General features: G+C 41.1%; 2 protein-coding genes across 7 annotated transcripts in view; both read right to left on the bottom strand.

The window, feature by feature from the left end:
- Window positions 1–3,752, bottom strand: part of si:dkey-178e17.1 (tricarboxylate transport protein B, mitochondrial) — a 25,041-nt gene extending 21,289 nt beyond the window's left edge. The window contains exon 1 of the mRNA XM_017412099.3: window positions 2,656–3,752. Within this exon, the coding sequence (XP_017267588.1) occupies window positions 2,656–2,755 (100 nt within the window). The 5' untranslated portion in view covers window positions 2,756–3,752. The remainder of the gene's footprint in view (window positions 1–2,655) is intronic.
- Window positions 3,753–4,014: 262 nt separating this feature from the next.
- The window catches only part of cltcl1 (clathrin, heavy chain-like 1), a 29,642-nt gene continuing 13,297 nt past the window's right edge, over window positions 4,015–20,359 (bottom strand). For 3 of the 6 annotated variants that reach the window (XM_017412365.3, XM_017412369.3, XM_017412366.3), the window contains 26 exons: window positions 18,953–19,150; window positions 18,627–18,827; window positions 18,356–18,508; window positions 18,015–18,137; window positions 17,453–17,590; window positions 16,163–16,327; window positions 15,829–16,009; window positions 15,553–15,716; window positions 15,338–15,463; window positions 15,110–15,252; window positions 13,515–13,749; window positions 13,319–13,441; window positions 13,089–13,234; window positions 12,822–13,005; window positions 11,912–12,104; window positions 11,656–11,813; window positions 11,403–11,567; window positions 10,413–10,688; window positions 10,013–10,162; window positions 9,799–9,930; window positions 9,593–9,703; window positions 8,826–8,996; window positions 8,388–8,609; window positions 8,078–8,104; window positions 5,784–5,859; window positions 4,015–5,123 (listed from right to left, as the gene is read on the bottom strand). In XM_017412365.3, coding sequence (XP_017267854.1) covers window positions 4,972–5,123; window positions 5,784–5,859; window positions 8,078–8,104; window positions 8,388–8,609; window positions 8,826–8,996; window positions 9,593–9,703; window positions 9,799–9,930; window positions 10,013–10,162; window positions 10,413–10,688; window positions 11,403–11,567; window positions 11,656–11,813; window positions 11,912–12,104; window positions 12,822–13,005; window positions 13,089–13,234; window positions 13,319–13,441; window positions 13,515–13,749; window positions 15,110–15,252; window positions 15,338–15,463; window positions 15,553–15,716; window positions 15,829–16,009; window positions 16,163–16,327; window positions 17,453–17,590; window positions 18,015–18,137; window positions 18,356–18,508; window positions 18,627–18,827; window positions 18,953–19,150 — 4,113 coding nt within the window. In that variant the 3' untranslated portion in view covers window positions 4,015–4,971. The remainder of the gene's footprint in view (window positions 5,124–5,783; window positions 5,860–8,077; window positions 8,105–8,387; window positions 8,610–8,825; window positions 8,997–9,592; window positions 9,704–9,798; window positions 9,931–10,012; window positions 10,163–10,412; window positions 10,689–11,402; window positions 11,568–11,655; window positions 11,814–11,911; window positions 12,105–12,821; window positions 13,006–13,088; window positions 13,235–13,318; window positions 13,442–13,514; window positions 13,750–15,109; window positions 15,253–15,337; window positions 15,464–15,552; window positions 15,717–15,828; window positions 16,010–16,162; window positions 16,328–17,452; window positions 17,591–18,014; window positions 18,138–18,355; window positions 18,509–18,626; window positions 18,828–18,952; window positions 19,151–20,359) is intronic. The other 3 variants (XM_017412367.3, XM_017412368.3, XM_037975320.1) reach the window with 2 other exon arrangements.

The raw sequence follows: 20,359 nt of genomic DNA, 5'->3' as shown, positions 1-20,359 counted from the left end.
GGGGGGGGGGGGGGGAAGGAAGGAAGGAAGGAAGGAAGGAAGGAAGGAAGGAAGGAAGGAAGGAAGGAAGGAAGGAGAAGGACTCAGCACGCCAACGTTACCATTTCTCAGCTCAGACAGGACAACACGAGTCAGGAGATCCTGCTTTCCTCTCATTCCTCTTATAACTAAACCATTATCTTCACATATAAGCAGCTGTTTTCAGTTTTTCAACCCCTTCTGTAGGAATAATGACACAATATACCTGATTTCCAAAAAACAAGCATAACTGCCTCATCAACCCTGAATTTAAGCTTTAAAAACATAAACAACGTTATCAAAGCTAACAATCATGTCCACGTAACACACAACGTGTAACTTAAGGTGTTGAAGTTAAACAGTCGTTATAATCCCACATCTGTCTGCAACACATGAACTTGTAGTCAAACAGGTTCAGGAGGATCTTCAGGCTTTTTACTCAACAGCCTTCAAGAATACAGAATTAATTCAATAAGGAAACAAACATTCCCTTCTGTTAGTCTTAGTTTATCCTTTATAGTTACTGTTTGTAGTTACACATGATGACAGTGGACATTCAGTGTCAGTTAACCTGAACTGAGGGCAGATAAACCATTATCAGTATTGTGAACACTGTCAATATTTACAGAGCCATACTTGTTAATACAGCATATAGGGATGTATTAATATGTTTTGAGTTATATTGTTTTTGACTTATTTTTACACATATTGCCAAGAGCAAAGCAGCAATAATGTTTCAGCCTGTGTTGAATGTGGGTTCGTTTGTCTGTCAGCAAAATATCTCATGAACCACGAGAGACATTTTGCCGAAACTCTAAGAAAGCAATCACTCCAAAGTGCTTCTACAACTGATTAACTTTGGGAGTCAGCTCAATTCAAGATGGCCGCCACAGCTAAGGGATCTCGGCAAACACAAAGACGGCTCTAACTCCGTCAGTTTTACAGATATTGAGCTAAAGTTTGGCCTGTTTGTACCTGGAAAGTGTCATCAGCACACTCAGAGCGTTACACATTAGGCACTAACTGTTAAAATCAACTCTCTGCCTGTCTGTTAGCAAAATATCTCATGGACCACGAGACAGAATGTAGTGAAACTCTTAGAAAGTAATCGTGAATCATAAAATAAAATGATCTAAGTTTAGAACTCTAAGGTGGCGGGTGATGTGCATTTCTTCCAGGAATGTTAGACTTTTAATTGTAGAATTTGTTTTTAATAAGTGAAGATATGCTGATTTTTAATGACTTGCCATGACCAGACTTTTGATGGATGCCGTCTATAATTTATGAATATTTCAAGAGAAAAGTATCGCACAATAATTATAATTATTGGCTGCAGCCAAAAGGACTTGTTGTTGTTGTTTTGAGTCAAAAGGAATTCATTCAGAACTATAAAACATTCAGTGAGTGACGGCTGCCAGAGCACAGGGCTGAAATCAGCAGAGTGCTGCCAAACATCAGCGTGTAGCCTCGATACCGAAGCACCTCAGAGAGTCTTCATCATCAGAGCTGCTGCAGCCTGATCATCATCATCAGAGGTCCTGGGGGTGGGGGGTGGGGGGTGGGGGGTTCTGGAGTGATTAAGTGCAGAGATAGCATGAAAAAAAAACAACTCAACCTGCTGATTTCATTAGTTCCTTCAATCAACTGTTGAGTAGAAAACAAAACGGTTAAAGCAAAGACTCCTCTGTTTCAGTCTGATTAAATAATTGTAGCATTAAGCCAGTTTTAGGTTCTGCTGTGGTATACATTTACATCCCACAGACTTAATCACTTTAAAGGACCAGCATGACGTGTTGTCACTCTGTCAAAAAGATAAATATATATATACAAGAACGTCTGGGGGGGGGAGTAGTTTCTGTTAGCCAGATGTTTACTGGTTTCATTTTGGAGACAAAAGAGCTCAGAAAAATCAACAGATTTCATGTTAGAACTGGGAAAAATCCACCGCCGAGTCAATCAGAAATTAAAAAATAAAAAGTGTTGCATGTTGATTACAGAGAGATGAGCCTCAGAACTCATCCTCCGTCACTCTGCTGTAATATTATTAACCGGAATGGAGGAGGGATGAGGTGAAATCCCAGGACCAGGACCAGGACCAGGACCAGAATCTCACTGAGCTTTCAGGAACAATGTGAAACGGAAGCATCTGGACGCGTGAGTCAAAACGGTTTGAGACCAGAAAATGGTGAAAAATAGTGATAACTTTCTCATCTCTCATTAAAGACATGCAACTTTCTTAACCACAAAAGCACCGAGCCATAATAACAATGTGATATTATACAAATTTGAATGAAAGGATGCTTTATTTACCCCATAAGAGACCCTAACCTAACCCTAACCCTGTTTAAAATTGTGATCACTGAATCTTGGTTTTATGAGACATTTTTTACAAATAGTTAATAAATAAGATAAGTTTAAAGGTGTTCTGACATTATTTTCACTAACTGTAATCCTCAGCACTGATCTAAAGTCTTTAGTCTGCTGCATAAATTGAAATAATCTTTTTAAATCTTCCCAAAATAGTTTGCGTTGCGCGCAACTTTCCTCTTCCTTGTAAACCAGGTAAGATTTCCTCTCACTGCACCAGTTCCTCCTCAGTGGGACAGATCAGATCAGATCGGGTCGGGCGGGACTTACCTGCCAGGATGGCTTTTCCCGGGTGGGTTAGTTTGGGCGCAGCGGCAGCCAGACACCGCGGTCTGGGGAAAGGGCTGAACAATCTGCCTCCGTCCTGCATGATGTGGACTTTCACTGGAAACTCCGAGGTGTGCGGCTTCCCTTCAGGTGTGCCTCCGACAGGTGCTTCTCCTTCTCTGAAGTTCAGGGGGAGGCGCGCAGCAGCGGACCGCCGTGCGCTCTGCCGGAGCCTCCGGAGCCTCCGGGATCTCTGAGCTGTGGGCGGACTCAGCCCAGGAAGTTGGGATCGACCGCTTCCAATAAATGTTGATTGTTGCCATGGCGACGCCGTGGGTTGACAGGAGTGCGTAAGAGCGCGAGCAAGCCGGAAGCAACTCGTGATTCATACGGTTTCGGGAGCGTAATCGCGCACTAAATTTTAATCTCTCACCAGGGAAAGAACGGCGTTTAAAGGGACAATTCGGCCACTTTTCTTTCCGACACCAAAACAGGGGCGGTGCGCAGCTTCCCTGATCTCTGAAAGTGAAACTCCTTTCTTTTGTTCCTGAATTCTTTCCTCTCCTAAAGCTAACGTGGCTCTCCCTCAGCAGCTGAAGCAGCTCCAACATCCAGCCACACCCTCCAGGCAGCTTGGTTAGCAAAATGTCAGTCAGGAAGAGAGAAAATGGTGGTAAAACACGTTCACTGGTGGAAAACTGTTCCACCTTCCAAAACTAAAACACAAATCATCCATTGACGTTCTGATGTAAGGAGAAAAGAACCCCCGTGTGAACTTCATTCCTCTCTGTGTGGATCTGAGCTGCTCAGAGTTTGACTTTTTATCTTCAGACCTCCTCATGAAACACAGCAGACTTCACCAAACAGGGTTGGCTCCAAACCACAAGTTAAAACTGGACAAGTTACAAGTTACAAAAAAACCTGAATTCACAGCCTCCCAGCTCCTGAATGAGGCGAACATTTTGATATATGAACAGCTAAAATAACACAGATGTAGTTAGATTGTAAATAAACAAACAGAAAAATATAAAACAGGAAGTCTGAATGCTGACTCAGCGTTCTCGCAGTGAAAAGTGACACCACTCAGAGCAGATTTTGCCTCAGGACTTTGCCGTTTATTCAGCTAAATGTTTATTTTTTATTTTTTTGCACTTTTGTCGTTTTTATTACAAAAGAAAAATCATACTTTAAGACTACAACACTTCATAGACAATACACGTGTTCCATACTATTTAGCGTTTTGTTTTTTTCTTTTAAATTTGTTAGGTATTTTGTCATATTTAAATTATACACTGTTGTAAGTACAATAATATTTAACTAGCTGGCACCAGGATGTATTTTTATTTCCTTGAGACTTGAAGCTTTACCACAGATTTTTTTTTTTTCATTTTTCTTTTTTGTCAGTTTGGTGGGAAAGCTTCATCGTACATCACTTTGCTTTTGACACAACATCAGTAATACTTGAGTGTAACGTGACATTTTGTGCTCCTGGTTGCAGTATTATCATTTGGCGGCACATGCACAAACTGTTCTTTCACTATATCACCTGCTTTCTTTTGTTTTTTTCATCAAATCCATCATGAGACTCCAGATGTCTGGTTTCTGAAAAGTCAACTGACAGGATCACTTGTAACAGGTCTGCAGCTGAGATGATCTCCTGGACTGACTCAGACTGTAACCCTTATTAACGAATGTCTTTAGTCTGTATACAGCAAACACTACCGGTTTGTGACGGGACAGATAAAACTATTGCATGGGAACTGCCGTTCTAATCAGAGCATGGGACAGTTGTGAGTTTAATATGTGAAGCTGCCGCCTTGTAAAGGCAGCTACAGTGCTTCAGGAGGGAGGCCGAGACACGAACACACACTTTCACCGCCCCCCCCTTTCACTCCTCGTTTAAGTCTCTTCTTCGTCAGTGCTGAAAGAAAACGACACAAAACAAGCCGGGTGATAAAGTCAACGTGGAACAGCAAAAAGACAGAGTGGTTCGGTGTAACTACGGGTACGTCTAATCTTCCAGCAGCTGAGAGGCGACTTCATGCTGTTTAAGGTTTGTGGAGCTGTTGTAAAGTCCAAGTGGAATAAAGGAGGAGGGAGGGGGGCGGGGTTTAAACCACCCTGACGCCACCGCAGTCTCTCTAGTGTTTCTGTTGCCGGCGTCTCAGCGGCGAAACTCAAGATGAAGGTTCCCGCTGTAGTTTCAGTGAGAATGGGTGGAGTCTTGCTGGGGGAGGCGGAGGGCTCCACACCATCAACTGAGACCCAGAGCAGCACAGGAGGGAAACAGGACAAGGACGAAGACGAGGAGCTGGGACTCTACATGTTGAAGCCATATGCGGGCTGTGCGGGGTAACCGGCAGCAGGGGAGGGGTAGCCGTAAGCCGGGTACGCTGACTGAGGAGTCACAGAAGCGACGGGAGCGACGGGGGTGGGGGCGGTGGCGGCGGCGGTCAGCATCAGCTGTTGGCCTGATAACACAAACAGTCAAACATGTATGGGGTCATTAATGGAGAAAAAAAAATGCATATTTCCAATAAAGTATGAACTGCTGCACATCTTTAACAATCATTTGGTAAACTAAAAGAAACTATGCATTGACTTCCGTTTATATTTTAGTGCAGAATCCATCAAATCTAAAAACAAAACAACCAGAACGTTTGGAGCATGCAAAAACAGGGACAGAAATATAACTAAAGATAAGGAAACCAGCTGCTCTGCAGAACGTAGAATCACCTTCTAGGCTGGAGATGGTCGTGTTTCAGGAAGCAGCAGTCTGAATTTAAAAACTGTTCTTTATTCAGAGATTAAATAACCGAAAAACTAAAATAGATTGTAGTTAAAAATAAACAATTAGGTAAAGTTAAGTTACCTTTATCCAATAAAAAAAGATTATACAAAATAAAAGTATTTTCCTTACATGATCCAAAACAAAAACTAACAGACTGTAAACAATAAATCTATCTATAAAAAATAAAAGCCTAAAAGTTGCTTTTCTAATGGCTCAACAAATGAGTCTGAACTTTAAAACAGATTTCCTCCTTCAGGATAAATTCAGCTCAGGTTTAATTGAAGACAAACCGCAGTTTAAGCTTTAATTTCACTGGATAAAACTGAAACTATTATCTTACCAAACACCATCGTTTGAGGCTCTTTAACTTCATCCTCAGTTTTTCTTTTGCTTTCTGCTTCCTCCAGTTTGTCCACCTGAAGGCAAAGAGAGGAGCAAAAATCAAACATCATTTACTCCAACAACATTTATTATAAGCACCCTGAAGACATCTTTCTACCAAAATATATACTTCAATTGTTTATTTTTACTTTTTTAAATGATTTTCCCCCTCAAAATATAAGAATCTAAACTCTAAAGCTCCTATTGTACAACACTAAACACATTTTATTTCAGGTTAATAAATCCTGACTAATTGTGACGTCTATTAGATTTATTAAAGCTACACACATTTCATACCACTGTGCAAAGAAAAGACAACATGCAGGTCTGATGAGAATGTCTAAAAACAGCCTCCATGTTTAGTGAACAGTTAAAGGGTCAGTTCAACAAAAAAACAAAAAGAAATCCATTCATGTCCACATTCAGGATTTCTTTCCAGGAAAAACAAACTTTAGATTCCACCAACGAATACAGGAATTCACTGAGGACTTGGCACATTTTATTTAGCTTGACATTAGCAGAAGATAGTTTCAATTTAAAAATATATATTTGTAAAATATGTGATTTGTTAAGAATCACAGACGACCAAGATGTTTGATTTGGAAAGATGAAAATTTTCAGATTCAGATCAAATCCACAGGAGAGCAACAGCCCAAAAACTGCTTCCTAAGTATAATCCAGGCAGGATTCTTGAGTGTTTCTGTGTGTGTGTGTGTGAACTGACCCTTTAAAGGCAGCATTACAGGTACCAAGGTTAAATATTATCTTCTATACAGAGTAAAGAAGCTGCACAGTACATGCCTATCTGCAGATGTTACATTTCCAGCCAGTCTCGTCTTGTTAAATGCTCAGCTTTTACATGCATCTCATTCATGGCTGTGAGCAGACCCTCCTGACAGATTCATCAAAACTTTTTTTAGGCTGCATGTCAGATGCTCACAGGTTCAGCTCATCCTTGCCAGGCATTCAAGTCTTCACACAGCGAGCTGCTCGTAGCACCACTTCTCCTAGTTACTAAGTGCAAAACGTAATAATCAGGCATTGTGCTTCAACTGGATGGATGTAAAAAGGTTTCTGATGTAAGTGGAATTGGCTTAAAACAGCAGTGCACCTCAATAAAAAGGGGACTGGCCGAGTTATAATTAAAAGAACTGCAGGAAATGGAAGAAATGAAAAGGTCAAACAGCACCTGAAAAACACTTTCCTGTAAAAAAAAAAAATAGTATAGTGTACAGATTGAAATTAATTTCTGAAATCCATGTTTCAAATAACTGATCTAGAAAATGAACTAAAAAGCCTTCTTGCACAAACAGGAAAAAGTGGGTTCGTATTTTTTCCAAAAAGTAGAATTTAAATTCAGTGACCTGCAGTTAGAAACATGGCGGAGGCATCCATTTCATTTTAAGTGGCTTTTTTTTTTTCTTACTCCTCATCATTTCATGGCTTTTAAAGAGAGTAAACTGAGTGGAAACAAACATTCACTCGTTTTCCCATCATCCATTCAAGATTCAAGATTTTCAGAATGCCACCTAAAAACCAGATGCCCCGTGACAGAGGAGTTAGAAGGTGGGAGGTACTTGTTAGACCTAAATGTGGTCGTGAAGAAACATATTCTGAACAGGCTTCGGCTCCAGGAATAATCACAGAGTTTAAATCCCTACTTCGACCCTCAGCTTGGCCACTGAATAAAGTTAAAAGGAAGCAGAACTTTTAATCATTGATCGCAACAATCTGGATTTTTTTATGTTTTATTTTGATCAGATATCAGCAGCTCTCATCTTCTATTATTGCTGCATGTTTTCCAAAACAGTAACAGGAAATTATTAAAGCCGTTAACAACAACAATCTTTTTGCAATGGTTCTAATAAATTATTATTTCATCAATGCATTGATATTTTCTTGTATAATTTTGAAATAAAACAGCCATTTCCTAGTGTTTGCATATTTAACCTGTTGCTTTGCTACATTCGCATTTTTCAGGGATTTTTTATTTTTTGTTTGACTGCAGGAAACCAACATTCAAACAAGCTGCAAGAAGATGATTTTAGGCCAGTTTCCTGCAGAGAAACCTAAACGTTTTGATGGTGAAGTGGAACAAAAGCCTGCTCGCTCGACTACTGTTCTCCAGGACCAGAGCTAGTTGGGTTGTTTTCAGTCTACAGTCCATGCTAGGTTCCTACATCAGAAACCTAAGACACATGTTATAACAAAAACAAACAGAACACAAAGAAATAAAAAAAGAGGGCCAGAGACCGTCACCTTCGCTGCAAACTCATCAACCTGGAAAAGAACCCAAAGAGACGACCGCACATGACCTCATGTGTTTTCAGGCGAGTATTTTAGGACGTTACTGGCAGATAACAAGCATTACTCTCTGCCCTCTCATCTCAGAGCATCACTATGAGTCACAGAATATTGTATTTTACAGAATATTGTCCACCTCTAACTTCTCAGGGCTGATTTTAAAGGAAAATTCAATGATATAAACTCTTAACAGCACGTTAAAAAATGCTAAATTAAAGAACAGTAAAACCACGTTAGTGCCCCGTTTCTCAGTTCTAACCTTTGTCAGGTACTCTCTCATGACTTGGATGAAGTAAGGCATGGCAAAGTCCATGATGTTGTGCCTCCAGGCCAGCTCCAGCACCACATCAGGGTGCAGGAGGTCATAGGACGCGAACAGGCAGGCGGCGAAACACTCCTTTCTGCCCTTCTCCAGGAACCACTGGAGCAGAGTCTCTGACAGCTCGGCATCCTTGGACTCTGCAGCAAATAGCATGGCATCCTGGGAAAGATTGAGACTTCATGAAACTAAAAGACTCGACGTGAGAAACCTAAAAGTTTCTCTGCAGGACTTGTGTCCAAAAACAAGTCTTGCATGGAAATGAAATGCAAAAGATGAATAAACAGTGCCACCTGCTGGGGAGTGGACATATTTGACACTTTATAGGAAATTTATGCAGTTTCTTTCCAATATTGTCAAGATAATAAATATTTGTACCTTGTAGAGCTTGTCCTTCTTGCAGAGCTCCACGCTCTGTCTCCAGCGGTTGTTTCTTTTGTACAGATAAGCAGCGATACGCCTGAATTCAATCAGTTCGTGTTTTTCTAGCCTCTGAGCCAGGCCGATTGTGTCAAAGTTGTCGTAAGCATCGATGGAGGCTCTCAGTCCCTGCGGATAAATATACAGATTTAAATTAAATTTGAGATGCATAGAAAACAAATACCCGATGATAACTGGTGCAATAACTGGGCTGTCAATGTCCCACAAAATACATTTGCATAATTTAAACACAGAAACAGTAAAATTTACTAAAACAAAAAACATCATCTTTAATATTTGAAGGATAAAGAAAATATTTTTATTGCTTGCCGAAAGTGTTCAACTCTGACATAAACAGATAAAACCCACTGTTAAGTTTTAGGTTTGCATCTTGCTTCCATGTCTTTAGACCAGGTGATGAAAAATTCATATTGAATTCTTTGATTAGACTAAACAAATAAAACATTTACCTAATGAAGCAATTCAACAATAACTTTTCATCACCTGATCACGTCTCAAAACATGGAGGCTTTTGAGAAAAAAGCATTAAGTTTTCATTAAAATAGTAATAAAAAATTTGCAGCATTTTTCCTTTGCATTTGTTTTTTTTTTGATCATATGTTTTTTCTTCTATCTATTTTCTGTGATCGAACCTTTTTCTGCTGCATTTCTTTTTTCTGTGTTTGTGTGTTTTAGCTGGGCGTTTGAACCCGTAGGCCACAGACCTGGTAGTCTTCCTCTTCTGTCAGCAAGTTGTTGAGAGCTTCATTGACGGACTTATTGTTGTGGTTCTGAACAGATCTCAGGTATGGCTTCACCAGCTTCAGCTGATTCATCTGCTCGAGGGAAAACAACACCTCATGTCAGAAAACTTGGCAGTTAAGGTAGGAAAAGGAATGAGGTGGTACTGGCTGCCCTCAGAGGTGGTTACCTTGGAGAAAAAGCTGACAGCTCTGCTGTGGTCCAGACGAGGGGACAAAATGGTCAGCAGGTCATTGAGAAGGAGAGGTTTGTATTCCAGGTAGAAAGAAAGAGATTTATAGTATAACTCCACATTGGCAACCTAAAGGCAAAAAAAAAAAGAAACGTGACGGTAATTTACAAAGAAATTAACATTTAATCTAATTAAAATTACTTCTGTTTACCTTTGCAACTATATCTTTGAACAGCCCTTCTTTCCAGGCATCTGTCGGATGGTTCATCATAGTGATGACTGCGTTGTCAAACTCCTCGTACTTATCGTAAAGAAAAACCAGCTCTGCCCATAAATGAGACAACTCCGCTGCACGAAGGACCTGTAAATCATAAAATAAAGCTTCAGCTATAAATTAATGAATACAGGATCTTTAGAGTTACATTAACATCACAAATTTCTGTTTCCTTGTAAGTAACAGTTTTATTTGTTAGACCAAATGAAACTAATAAAAGATCATTTTCAATAATCCTAATGACAGATTTTTAGATCTCGTGATGCATTTAGAAATAATTTGAAAGGATTTTTTGCACAGAGACAACTTTTGAATCCTCCAACAGAAACCCCTCTACCTTTGGGATGTTGACTCTGGACCAGAAGAGCTCCAGGTGCTCCTTCATCTTCTGAGGTTTGAACTTGGAGTAGAGGATGGCGAGCTCGGTGAACATACCCATGTGGGCGCGCTCGAGGCCCAGCGCGGCCTCCAGCAGAGCAATGAGCTCCTCGAAGTACCCGCGGTCCTGATAGTAGCTGATCAGGTCCTCCAGCTCGTCGGCGTGGATCACGATGTGCAGACCGCAGATCTGCGCCAACCGAAACTCCTCGCCGTCCACACAGGCAAAGCAAACCTGTCGATCAGAGTAAAGAGTTATTAAATGCACAAACGGAACAGGAAAAATCCCTAAAACTTCATTTCATTATAGAAACATCCCTGTGTCATTCAGAGGTCACACTATTGTTTCACTGTTTCATATTTATCTGTACATTTTTTACTTTGTGCCATTTCAGTACATTCAGGAGACAGAAGCTATGACTTTGATTTTTATAAGTTTTATCAGTTTCTAAATATTTTACCATTTTCAAATGTTTAACCCATAAAACAATATTCTGAGATCTCTTGAATTTATTCAAAACATTGTTCTTTTTGGAATCTGCTTCAAAATATTTGCTCTGTTTGTGTCTTCATATCTTACTTTTAGCTTTTGTTCTACTACTTTTAGCTTTTACCAAGCTTTTTGCTGATTTTTCTTAGCCATTTGCTGCTTTTACTTAGCTTTTTGCTACTTTTAGCTAGCCTTCTACTCCTTTTAGCTAGTATTTTGCTTAGTTTAACTTTTAGCTCGAGTTTTGCTCCTTTTAGCTTTAACAACTCAGTCTCAGCTTCTTCTTCACATTCACAAACGAAAACTATTTTGCTCAAGTCTGACACTTTCAAGTGATAAAATAGAGAATATATTCCAACTTATTTAGATTTGCCGTAGCAGAAAAACTGTTCATTTGAAAAGAATAAATGATGCGCTGAAAGCACGTTTGCTGCACAGCAGTGTTTGCACGTCGTTCACCTCCTTCCACGTCCGCGTGCTGTTGGCTTTCCTGGCGCTGTCCACGGCTGCCTGGTACTCTCCGAGATGCACCAATGTTGACGCAAGTCGAGCAAAGTTGGACACGTTGTTGTACAAGAGTTTGGCTGCTTCATACATGCCCTCCTCATAACATCTATCGCCCACCTGAAGCAAAGAAGATCAGACCATCATGAAATTTATTGTATTTTTGTGGCAAAAAACCAAACAGGAAAATCTTAGATCTCATCCTTACCTGCTGTATGTGAGCATTGTTGGGCCCACTGACAAATTCTTCCAGCTCAGCCAGACGGTTGGTTTTAGCTAAAGCGAAAATCAGCTCCGTCTCCACGTACGACTCTCTGGCTTTCTTACGAGCCATCTGTAGAAACTTTACCAAATCCTCCCAGTTATCTACAAAATACAAACAAAGCCTTGAACATCGCCTCAGATCAACCACCCGAAAAAGAAAACTGTGCAGCAGAGATGTCAGTAGAGCGAACGCCTCTTACCGTTTTTGCTGGCTGCGTTGACCACCTCCATGTATGCCGATGGATCCACAGCTTTAATGTAGGAGTCAATGGCCTCCTTGACCAAGTCTCTTTGCAGCTGAGCTCTGGCCAGCTGACTCCACACCGCCGGCTCGTTACAGCGCTCAGCGAACTCATAGGCGCGATCCAAGTTCCCGATGTGCTCTATCAACACCTGCAGGAGCAAAGCAGAGAGTGGTTTCAAGTCCTTCACATTCAGATGAAAGCCAGAACTAACAGGATGTGCAATTAGCTCAACTGGCTTTTTTAAGAAACTAATTTAGAGACAGACTAACCCAACCAACTAATTCTCATACTCTGACTTTTTACATTTAGATCAAATGTTACTCATTAAAAAAGTACTGACTACAGATCAAATAGACGTCCTTCTTGCTGCAGGTGGATCATGAGCATCAGTGCAGTATGAGCTGTTCATTACTGTGAATGCTGTCGGCATTCACACTATTGTTGTCCTGTTTTATTTTTTCATACTTAGTTTGCAATCTAACTAGTTCTGCACACTTTGTGCTTATTAAAGCCAGTCATTCAGAAAATGGGAGCTAAATAATTTTGTATTTCTAACTCTTATACTTTTCAAATTATTTAACTTTATTTACAAAAATTTCCTCCTAGAAATACATTCAGATCAATAAAATAGTCTTTGAAATCTGCTTCAGAATACTAGCTCCATTCTTGTCTTATGCTACTTTTAGCTTTTAGCCAGCCTTTTGTTATTTATAGCAAGCGCTTTGCTATTTTTACCTTTCAGATGCAATTTTGCTCCGTTTAGCTGGTGTTCTGCTTCTTTTAGCTTTAACAACTCAGTTTCAGCAAATTTCAGCAAAGTCTGTCAGCAGTCTTTTCGCAGAAAAAGCAGTTTCTCTAGTTTTACCTGTATGGCTGAGGTGTTGACGTCAAACTTCTTAAAAATGGCAAACGCTTCCTCGAAGAGCTCGTTGCTGATTGCAATGTTTGCGATGTCCGGAGCATCGTAGTTATCCAGCCTGTTTATGTACTCCATCACGCGAGTGCGGTCGGCTTTGATTGCCGTCAAAATCAGCAGATTCTGGAGGTTTCTGGAGAAAACAGAGGCGCCGTTTAAAAAGATGACGAGCACTGTGATTTAAATCGTGGTAGTGCAGAACAAGCTGTGAAGTACCGATGTTCACTGAAGACTGAGTTATTGAGTACGATCTTCTCCAGCAGCTCAATCAGCTCGTTGGGCAGATCTGCAGTCATGAAGGCCTTGACTGTGACCGACACCTCCTCTGGGTCCTGGGTCTCTGACAGAGCGGTCTGCACCACCTGGGGGGGGACATGGAGGATAAAAGTAGGAAAACGGCTCTGATTCATGGTCACTTCGGAAGCAGAGCTTGGAGCCAACCAAACCTGGTCGATGAGTTGTCTTCTGAAAGGATTGTTTTCTTCTAAAACTTTTGCCCAAAGCTCAGGATCTTTTCTTCGTACGAGATATCGAGCTTCACTCTTAAACAACGAGTTCTCGTTGCACACCTGAGAGAGAAAAGCGTTGAGCAGTTAAAACCGTTTGTATATTGGAGTGTGATGAACGCCGTGAGATACACACTTTGATGAGATCCAGGTCGCACTGTCCTCGCTCATAAGCCACACAGGCCAGGTGGGGGTCCCTCTTCTCACAGTAGCGTCCGACCACGGCGCTGTCGTAGAATGGGTTCTCCTTCAGGAATCGCTCCGGCGTGTTGTTGCTGTCGATGTAGATCTTCGCCAGGGCGTTGTGGGTGGCTGGCTCCTCGCATCCTTCGTGGACACGCGACTCCAGCCATGGCAACAGAAGTTTCAACCTGATACAGTAAGAAACAACAAAAAGTTATCTCCTACTAAAATAAAAAGGTTCAAAATTAACACTTAAACAAAAAATTGTGACGTTTTGCTTTCAGAGGATTTTTGGTTCAATTGATGAGCTACTGTTTATTTATTGAGGTGATGCTGTTTTACTGATATTTTCTGAACTATAAGCTAATATAGCTTAAAAAAGAAGCTTCAAACTCAGCTGCCCTGACTCAGCTTTTTATTCTCCTGCAGTTCAATACTCAGCTGCACCACTAGGTGGTGATGTTGAGCATTTAGGAAATATTCACATTTAGACCTTTACTTTTTTAAAAATATTGATACTGGTTATGGGTTATCGCATCACTGAAGTATCAATAAAATCATTGTGAGAAAACATTTTTCCTGAGAATAAAAGAAGAACTCAACACTAGAAGATTGTAGCTGAAAACGTACAAAGTGTCCAGCATGAACACAAACTACAAAACAGAGCAGCCACAATTTATATTTCTACAAACAGTAATTAAATTATGAGGATTCACTTAATAAAATACTTCATTTTGACAGTTTGTGGTTTGAAGACTTGTCTTTGTTTCTGGATCAGAGCCTATTTTACTGCAGTGTCTGTATGCAATATTAAAAATGATCTATTAAAGTTACTGTGCATTAGAACTACCTGCAGAGTATTGTGTAAGCCCAGTTTTTAAGGCTAAAATTATTTTAACCTTTAAGGGCATGCACAAAAGACATCTGTGGTCCTGAGGGGTACAGGATGGAGTCTCTCTAAGGTTTTCATGTCCATGAACGTCCCATGGATGATCCATGAACTGGAATGAAGTGAGTTTGGAGGAAATGCTTTGGGCATCCATCCATTGAGTCACAGAGACAACAGGTCCAGGAGGTAAACACAGACATCTTACTCCTCAGAGATACTCTCCAGCTCTTCCTGGGCCAGACAGGATATATAATCTATCCAGCAAGTTCTGGGTCTGCCCCGGGGTCTCCTTCCAGTGGGACGTTCTACGAAAACCTCCAGAGGGAGGCGCTCAGGAGGCATCTTAATCAGATGCCAGTCAGATTTTGCTGAAGTGGAGGCTCTGAGGGAGGATTTGCTGCTGCCACGAGGAAAAAGTGTGCAGCCCAAAGGTTTAGATGGGTGGTGATGTTCGAATCTAGCATTAACATAAATTTAACTTGAGATTTAACCACAGAATATCAAACTGTAATGTGCCAATAAACACAGCTTGTTTGGATTCTGAGGTTGATGAGAAGTTGCAGCAGATATCAGGTAACTTTGATGCAAAGAGACCGACTTAAAGATGCAGCTCTGCAAGATGAGAATAACTGATAGATCCACACATAACGCCACCTCACCTGTTCCTTTTCTCCACTTCCTCCACCAGCTCATCAGTGGAAAACTGCCCTCTGACCACCATGATCAGGTTCTTGATGACATCCTCGGAACAATCCACATCCAACAAACCACCGATCACCACAGGCAGCCGACTGGGGTTCACCTGGGAACACGTGCAGCAACACACACTTAGCAGCCACACTTAAAACACGTTGTGTATAAAGGAGTCTCAGTGGTAGCCTTTTTACCTTCTGTACGTAGATTTCAATGTATTTCTGCAGATTGTTGCGGTAGAGGTAGAGCACCAGGTCATGGACAAAGTCAAAACGATCGCAGACAATGATGAGAGGAAGCTGGTCTGTCAGCTTGGCCTCCTGTGAAAAGAAGACATTCATTTGTGAATTGTACGAATTAAATTATTTCTAAAAATATATATATATTAAACATAAGACAGCTACTCTACCTTGAGGAAGTTTTTAACCCTCTCTGGGTCGTAGCAGTTGCTCTCTCTGCAGATTCTCTCCACTTCTTTGATCTGACCAGTCTTACAAGCAGCCTGGATGTATTTAAAGTGAACGTCGGGCTCCTGGCTGAAATTCACAATCGACCCAAGGAAGTAAAATAAACCTTCAATGGAGGTTCGAGAAAGGAAAAGAAAACACCAGTCAGCTGCATCTCTCATCACCAAAAACCATCAAAAGCAGGGGAGAAAGAGCGGCCATTTTATCTGATCGCCTACCTTCATAACTTTTGAAAGACTCAAAGAGCTCTACCAACGCCTGAGTTCCCAGCTGCTCGTGATACTTGGATGCTACCTGGACACACAGCTGCAGGTTCTGCCTGATGTTAGCGGACAGCATGGCCCTTAAACACTCCAAAGAGTCCTCAACCGACAAGGAGCCAAAAAAGTTTACCAGCCACTACATTAAAAAGAGAAGAAAAAAAGGCAGACAAAAAGGTAAACACAAAGCTGTGGGTTCAAGAGCCATTTTCATACATTATCAAGACAATAAAACGGATTCTCTCTCAAAGGAGCGGTTTTCACAAGCATGACTACGCTTCTAAAGGCGTACCTCAGGGTTGAGCAGATGCGTGTGCACCACGGCTCGTTTGATATCATACAGGTCGGTGTAGTGTTCCAGCGCTCTCTGCAGCAGTCCTGCCTTCTCACACAGCTGAGCAACGTGGGCTCGGTCATAGTGTGTAAACATCTGGTTCCCCAGGATGGCATCTGCCACCTAAGAATGTTCATGCACACATGAACACACAAATCATATTTAGTGTCTTTTTGCATCCAGGTGATGACAGTCCCACAGCAGTTTGTACCCAGCCGGAGCCAAGAGAAGAAGCCTGCCACGGTGAAATGAGTCAAACTCAAGCTTCAAGTTGGTTTTAGTGTTAAAACTTTTATTATTGCCTGAATACTGATTCACACTATTGTTTTCCTGTTAATTAGTTTTCGAAATGTTTTTTGCAATCTACCTCCTGCATACTTTATGCTTTTTTAACCATTCATATATCAAAACATTCAGCTCTTTTTTAACCATTCATATATCAAAACATTCAGCTCATTCAGGAGCTATGACTTTTGGTTTTTGTTCATTTTATACTTTGCAAAATATTTAACCTAATTTGCAAATATTTTCCCCATAAAAATACCGTAAGTCTTCAATTCCTTCAAAAACTTTTAAAAAAATTTGCTTTATAATACTTCTTTTTGCTAATTTTATTTAGCCTTTTGCTACTTTAAGCTTTTAGCTGTCATTTTGCTGCTTTTATCTAACATATTGCTAGTTTTGGCTTTTATCTAGCCCTTTGCTAATTTTAGCTAGCATTTTGCTACTTTTGGCTATTACATAGTGTTTTGCTATTTTGAATTTTAGCTAGTCTTTTGTTCCGCTTCTTTCAGCTTGAAAAATTCAGCTTACATTTTCTGTAGCTCATTCAGCGCTCAGCATTCATTCTGCATTTTTCCAGAAAACGCTGTCTTTAGTTGTTTTATGCTTTCATTTTTATTCTTTTATGTTTGTGGTTTTAGCAATTTTGTTAAGTTAAGGCAACTGAAGTTTTTGTTTGTGTTTAGAAACACATCAGATTTGGGTTAAAACAGATGCTTTCACAGCATAAACTATGTGGGAGCGAGCCTTTCTGGCTTTAGAAATCTCACGGTTAGGTTTACCCTCCCGAGAGTGTCTCTCTGCTATGCTATAAGCTACCCTCCAAACACGTACCCACGCTGGCTCTTCAACCCTCAATGCAAAAAGTATTGTTGGCTGCTGACAACCGTGTGCGAATAGCATTAAAATTATCAGCTGCAAAGTTCTTTTTGCAATTAGGAGAGAAATAGAAGTCAGAGAGTTCACCTGAGGAGCGTGAATCAGGTTCATCTCAAGCAGGCGTGTCTGTAAGTGTCCCTCAGCCGGACGGTTGTTCTTTAAAGCATCCAACAGGAAGGAGGTGCACTGCTGAATCAGGCTGCCCTCCATAAAAACATCCACAATCTACCAAAGAGCAAAAAAAATACAAGTGGGACGTTAAAAGAAATCACACCAAGTTAAGGAAATTAAAGGCTTTATAGTTGCGAACATCTGTAACACATTTTAAGTTTGCATAAAGTGTAAAAGTCACAGATATCAAACACCAGCCAGATGTTTCTGCTATTCTCGTTTTCTGCTTAACCTCCCCTGATAATCCACCTCTGTTTGAAACAGACCACAGCCATGATGTGGCTTTAAAAGAAGGAGGGGGCTACTGACTCAGTGAATTCCTGACATTGCTGGCACATCTGGAATAACACAGATGTCGGCTCCCACACTGGGCACTTTGTGCGTTCCCGTACATGTGAACGGGTAAACCCACAGACGGATTATATTTTTTTTTTAAATGAGGCAGATGCAGGAGTAGCTGTGCAGACGTGTGGGTTACCTGGTTGATGTTGGCCAGCGGTTCCTCATCCTGGACTAACATCTGGGCAAACTGGAGCCCCTGGTCTGGATTGACCCGCATCACATTCCTTAACAGAAACACCCAGTCTGGAGTGTAGCCCACCTGCAAATGTGCAACGGGGTAAAAAAAATAAATAAATAACTACAAAAAAAAAATCTATTCTGTCTGCAGCTCTTAAAGTTTATTTGCATTTAAATCATAAAAAATATAAACAAGATGAGATATTGAAAAATTTAAAACATATTACCTACGTATGAGTTCTTTTTAAATATATAATGGATTATGGGAATAGAAAAGCGGTGCCTCCGCTCCCTTTATACCTTTTTAGCATACAACACAATCTTCTGGAACTGTCCGGTTTCTGCAAAGCACTGGATGACTTTGTTGGGGACGTTAGCTCTGAGATAAACACTAAGAGCGAGTGTTGGGTCAGTGGCCTTCACCAGATCCCCCAGCTCCTCTGAGCACTCCAGCTGCAACACACACACACACACAGTCAGATTGATCAAATATGTAGAAACTATTTATTGGTTTGACTTATCTGGCAACTCATCACCAGCAGTCAGCCCAGTCAGATCTAACCCAACCGACCTTGTCCTCCTTCAGCCATTTCTCCAGCAGCTGCTTGCGGCCCTGCTGCAGGACAGGCCTGCACAGCTCCAGAGACTCAAACTTGTTGAGCTGGCCCTGGTCCAAAAGAATCCCGAAGTACTGCAAGAGTGGGGAGGCCTGACCCGGCTGGGATGGGACGCTCTGGAACTTACGGATGGTTTCTGCCGTTCGCAGGATACCCTGAGGGCGAGACACATCAAGATGGATGAATTACTGATGAAGGAAAAACATTTAAAAAAGTAAAGTCATACTTGACGTATGTTTAAAGTACAAACACGACACTATCACAGCAGGGAGCGGCGTACCTTGGGTGCAGAAGCAGCGACCTTTGCAGCCTCTGAATAACTTCCCTGAGCAAACAGGGTGTTGAACTTCCTGGCAAAAAGCTCCTCAGCTCCGGCGAGATTGGACCTCACAGCCATCCTCAAGGCTAGATCAGGGTTCTGCAGGACGTTTGTGGCATAATTGACAATGTTCTCCTCTTCAACACACACTGATAAGACCTATGAGAGACAGAAAACACAAAAGAACACAAAAAATGTTCAATTTCCATTACCACCAGCTGTAATTTCTATTTGTTTTGAGATCATATTTGATGACAAAATGACACTTCTTATTTCGGACCACGCCCCACTCACTTTGTCCCTGTCATTTCCTCACTTACCCCTAAGAACTGGACCATGGCGTCTCAATTCAACCCTGCTGTCGGATGACAAGTTTGTAAAGTTTATTCAAGATGAGATACGTTTTTTCTTCGCTACTAACTCTTCCCAAGAGATCTCCAGCCTCGTAGTATGGGATACCTTTAAGGCCTACATCAGAGGCCAGATCATTGCCTACTCAGCAAAAATTAAAAAACAGTCCACCTATGAACAGAACAAACTAATTCAACAAATCAAAGAGGTTGATGTAAAATATGCTATGAACCAGTGTCCCGAACTGTTCAAAAAGCGTGTTGAACTTAAAACAAGGCTTGACCTATTGACAGCACACTCAGCTGAACGGCTGCTTTTACATAACAAATCCAAATTCTACGTACATGGCGATAAAGCCGATAAACTTTTAGCAACCATGCTCAAAGGCTCTAGGGCAAGGCAAACTATTCCAAGAATTCGAAAACAAGACGGCAGTATAGTCACAGATCATGGACAAATTAATGATGCATTTAGGGACTTTTATGAGGAGCTCTATAGCTCACAATCACAAACCAATTCTAACACAATTGATAACTTCCTAGATAAGCTTCAGATTCCTTCAATTTCACCAGAATTGAAGAACAAGTTAGACGAACCCATCTCCCAGACAGAAGTCTCCCTAGCAATCGCCTCAATGCAATCTGGCAAATGCCCAGGTCCGGATGGTCTCCCCTCAGAATTTTTCAAACAATTCTCAGACCTACTCTCTGTGCAGCTCAGCTCCACCCTTACGGATTGTTTTAAACAAGGATCCCTTCCTCAATCATTTTACGAAGCTTGCATCACACTTATTTCAAAGAAGGGCAAGGATCCAGTGGAATGCACCTCATACAGGCCCATCTCTCTCCTAAATACAGATGTCAAAATTTTATCCAAGATCCTTGCCCGCAGACTTGAAACTGTTCTACCATCGGTTATTTCAAATGACCAAACAGGTTTCATTAAAGGTCGGCACTCATATTTTAATGTGAGAAGGCTGCTTAATATTGTTTATTCCGGTGCCACAGATTCGGCTGA

This window comes from Kryptolebias marmoratus, linkage group LG1, assembly GCF_001649575.2.
Source record: "Kryptolebias marmoratus isolate JLee-2015 linkage group LG1, ASM164957v2, whole genome shotgun sequence".
In the NCBI taxonomy this organism is placed as follows: domain Eukaryota; kingdom Metazoa; phylum Chordata; class Actinopteri; order Cyprinodontiformes; family Rivulidae; genus Kryptolebias; species Kryptolebias marmoratus.
This window is presented reverse-complemented; position numbering and strand designations above follow the sequence as displayed.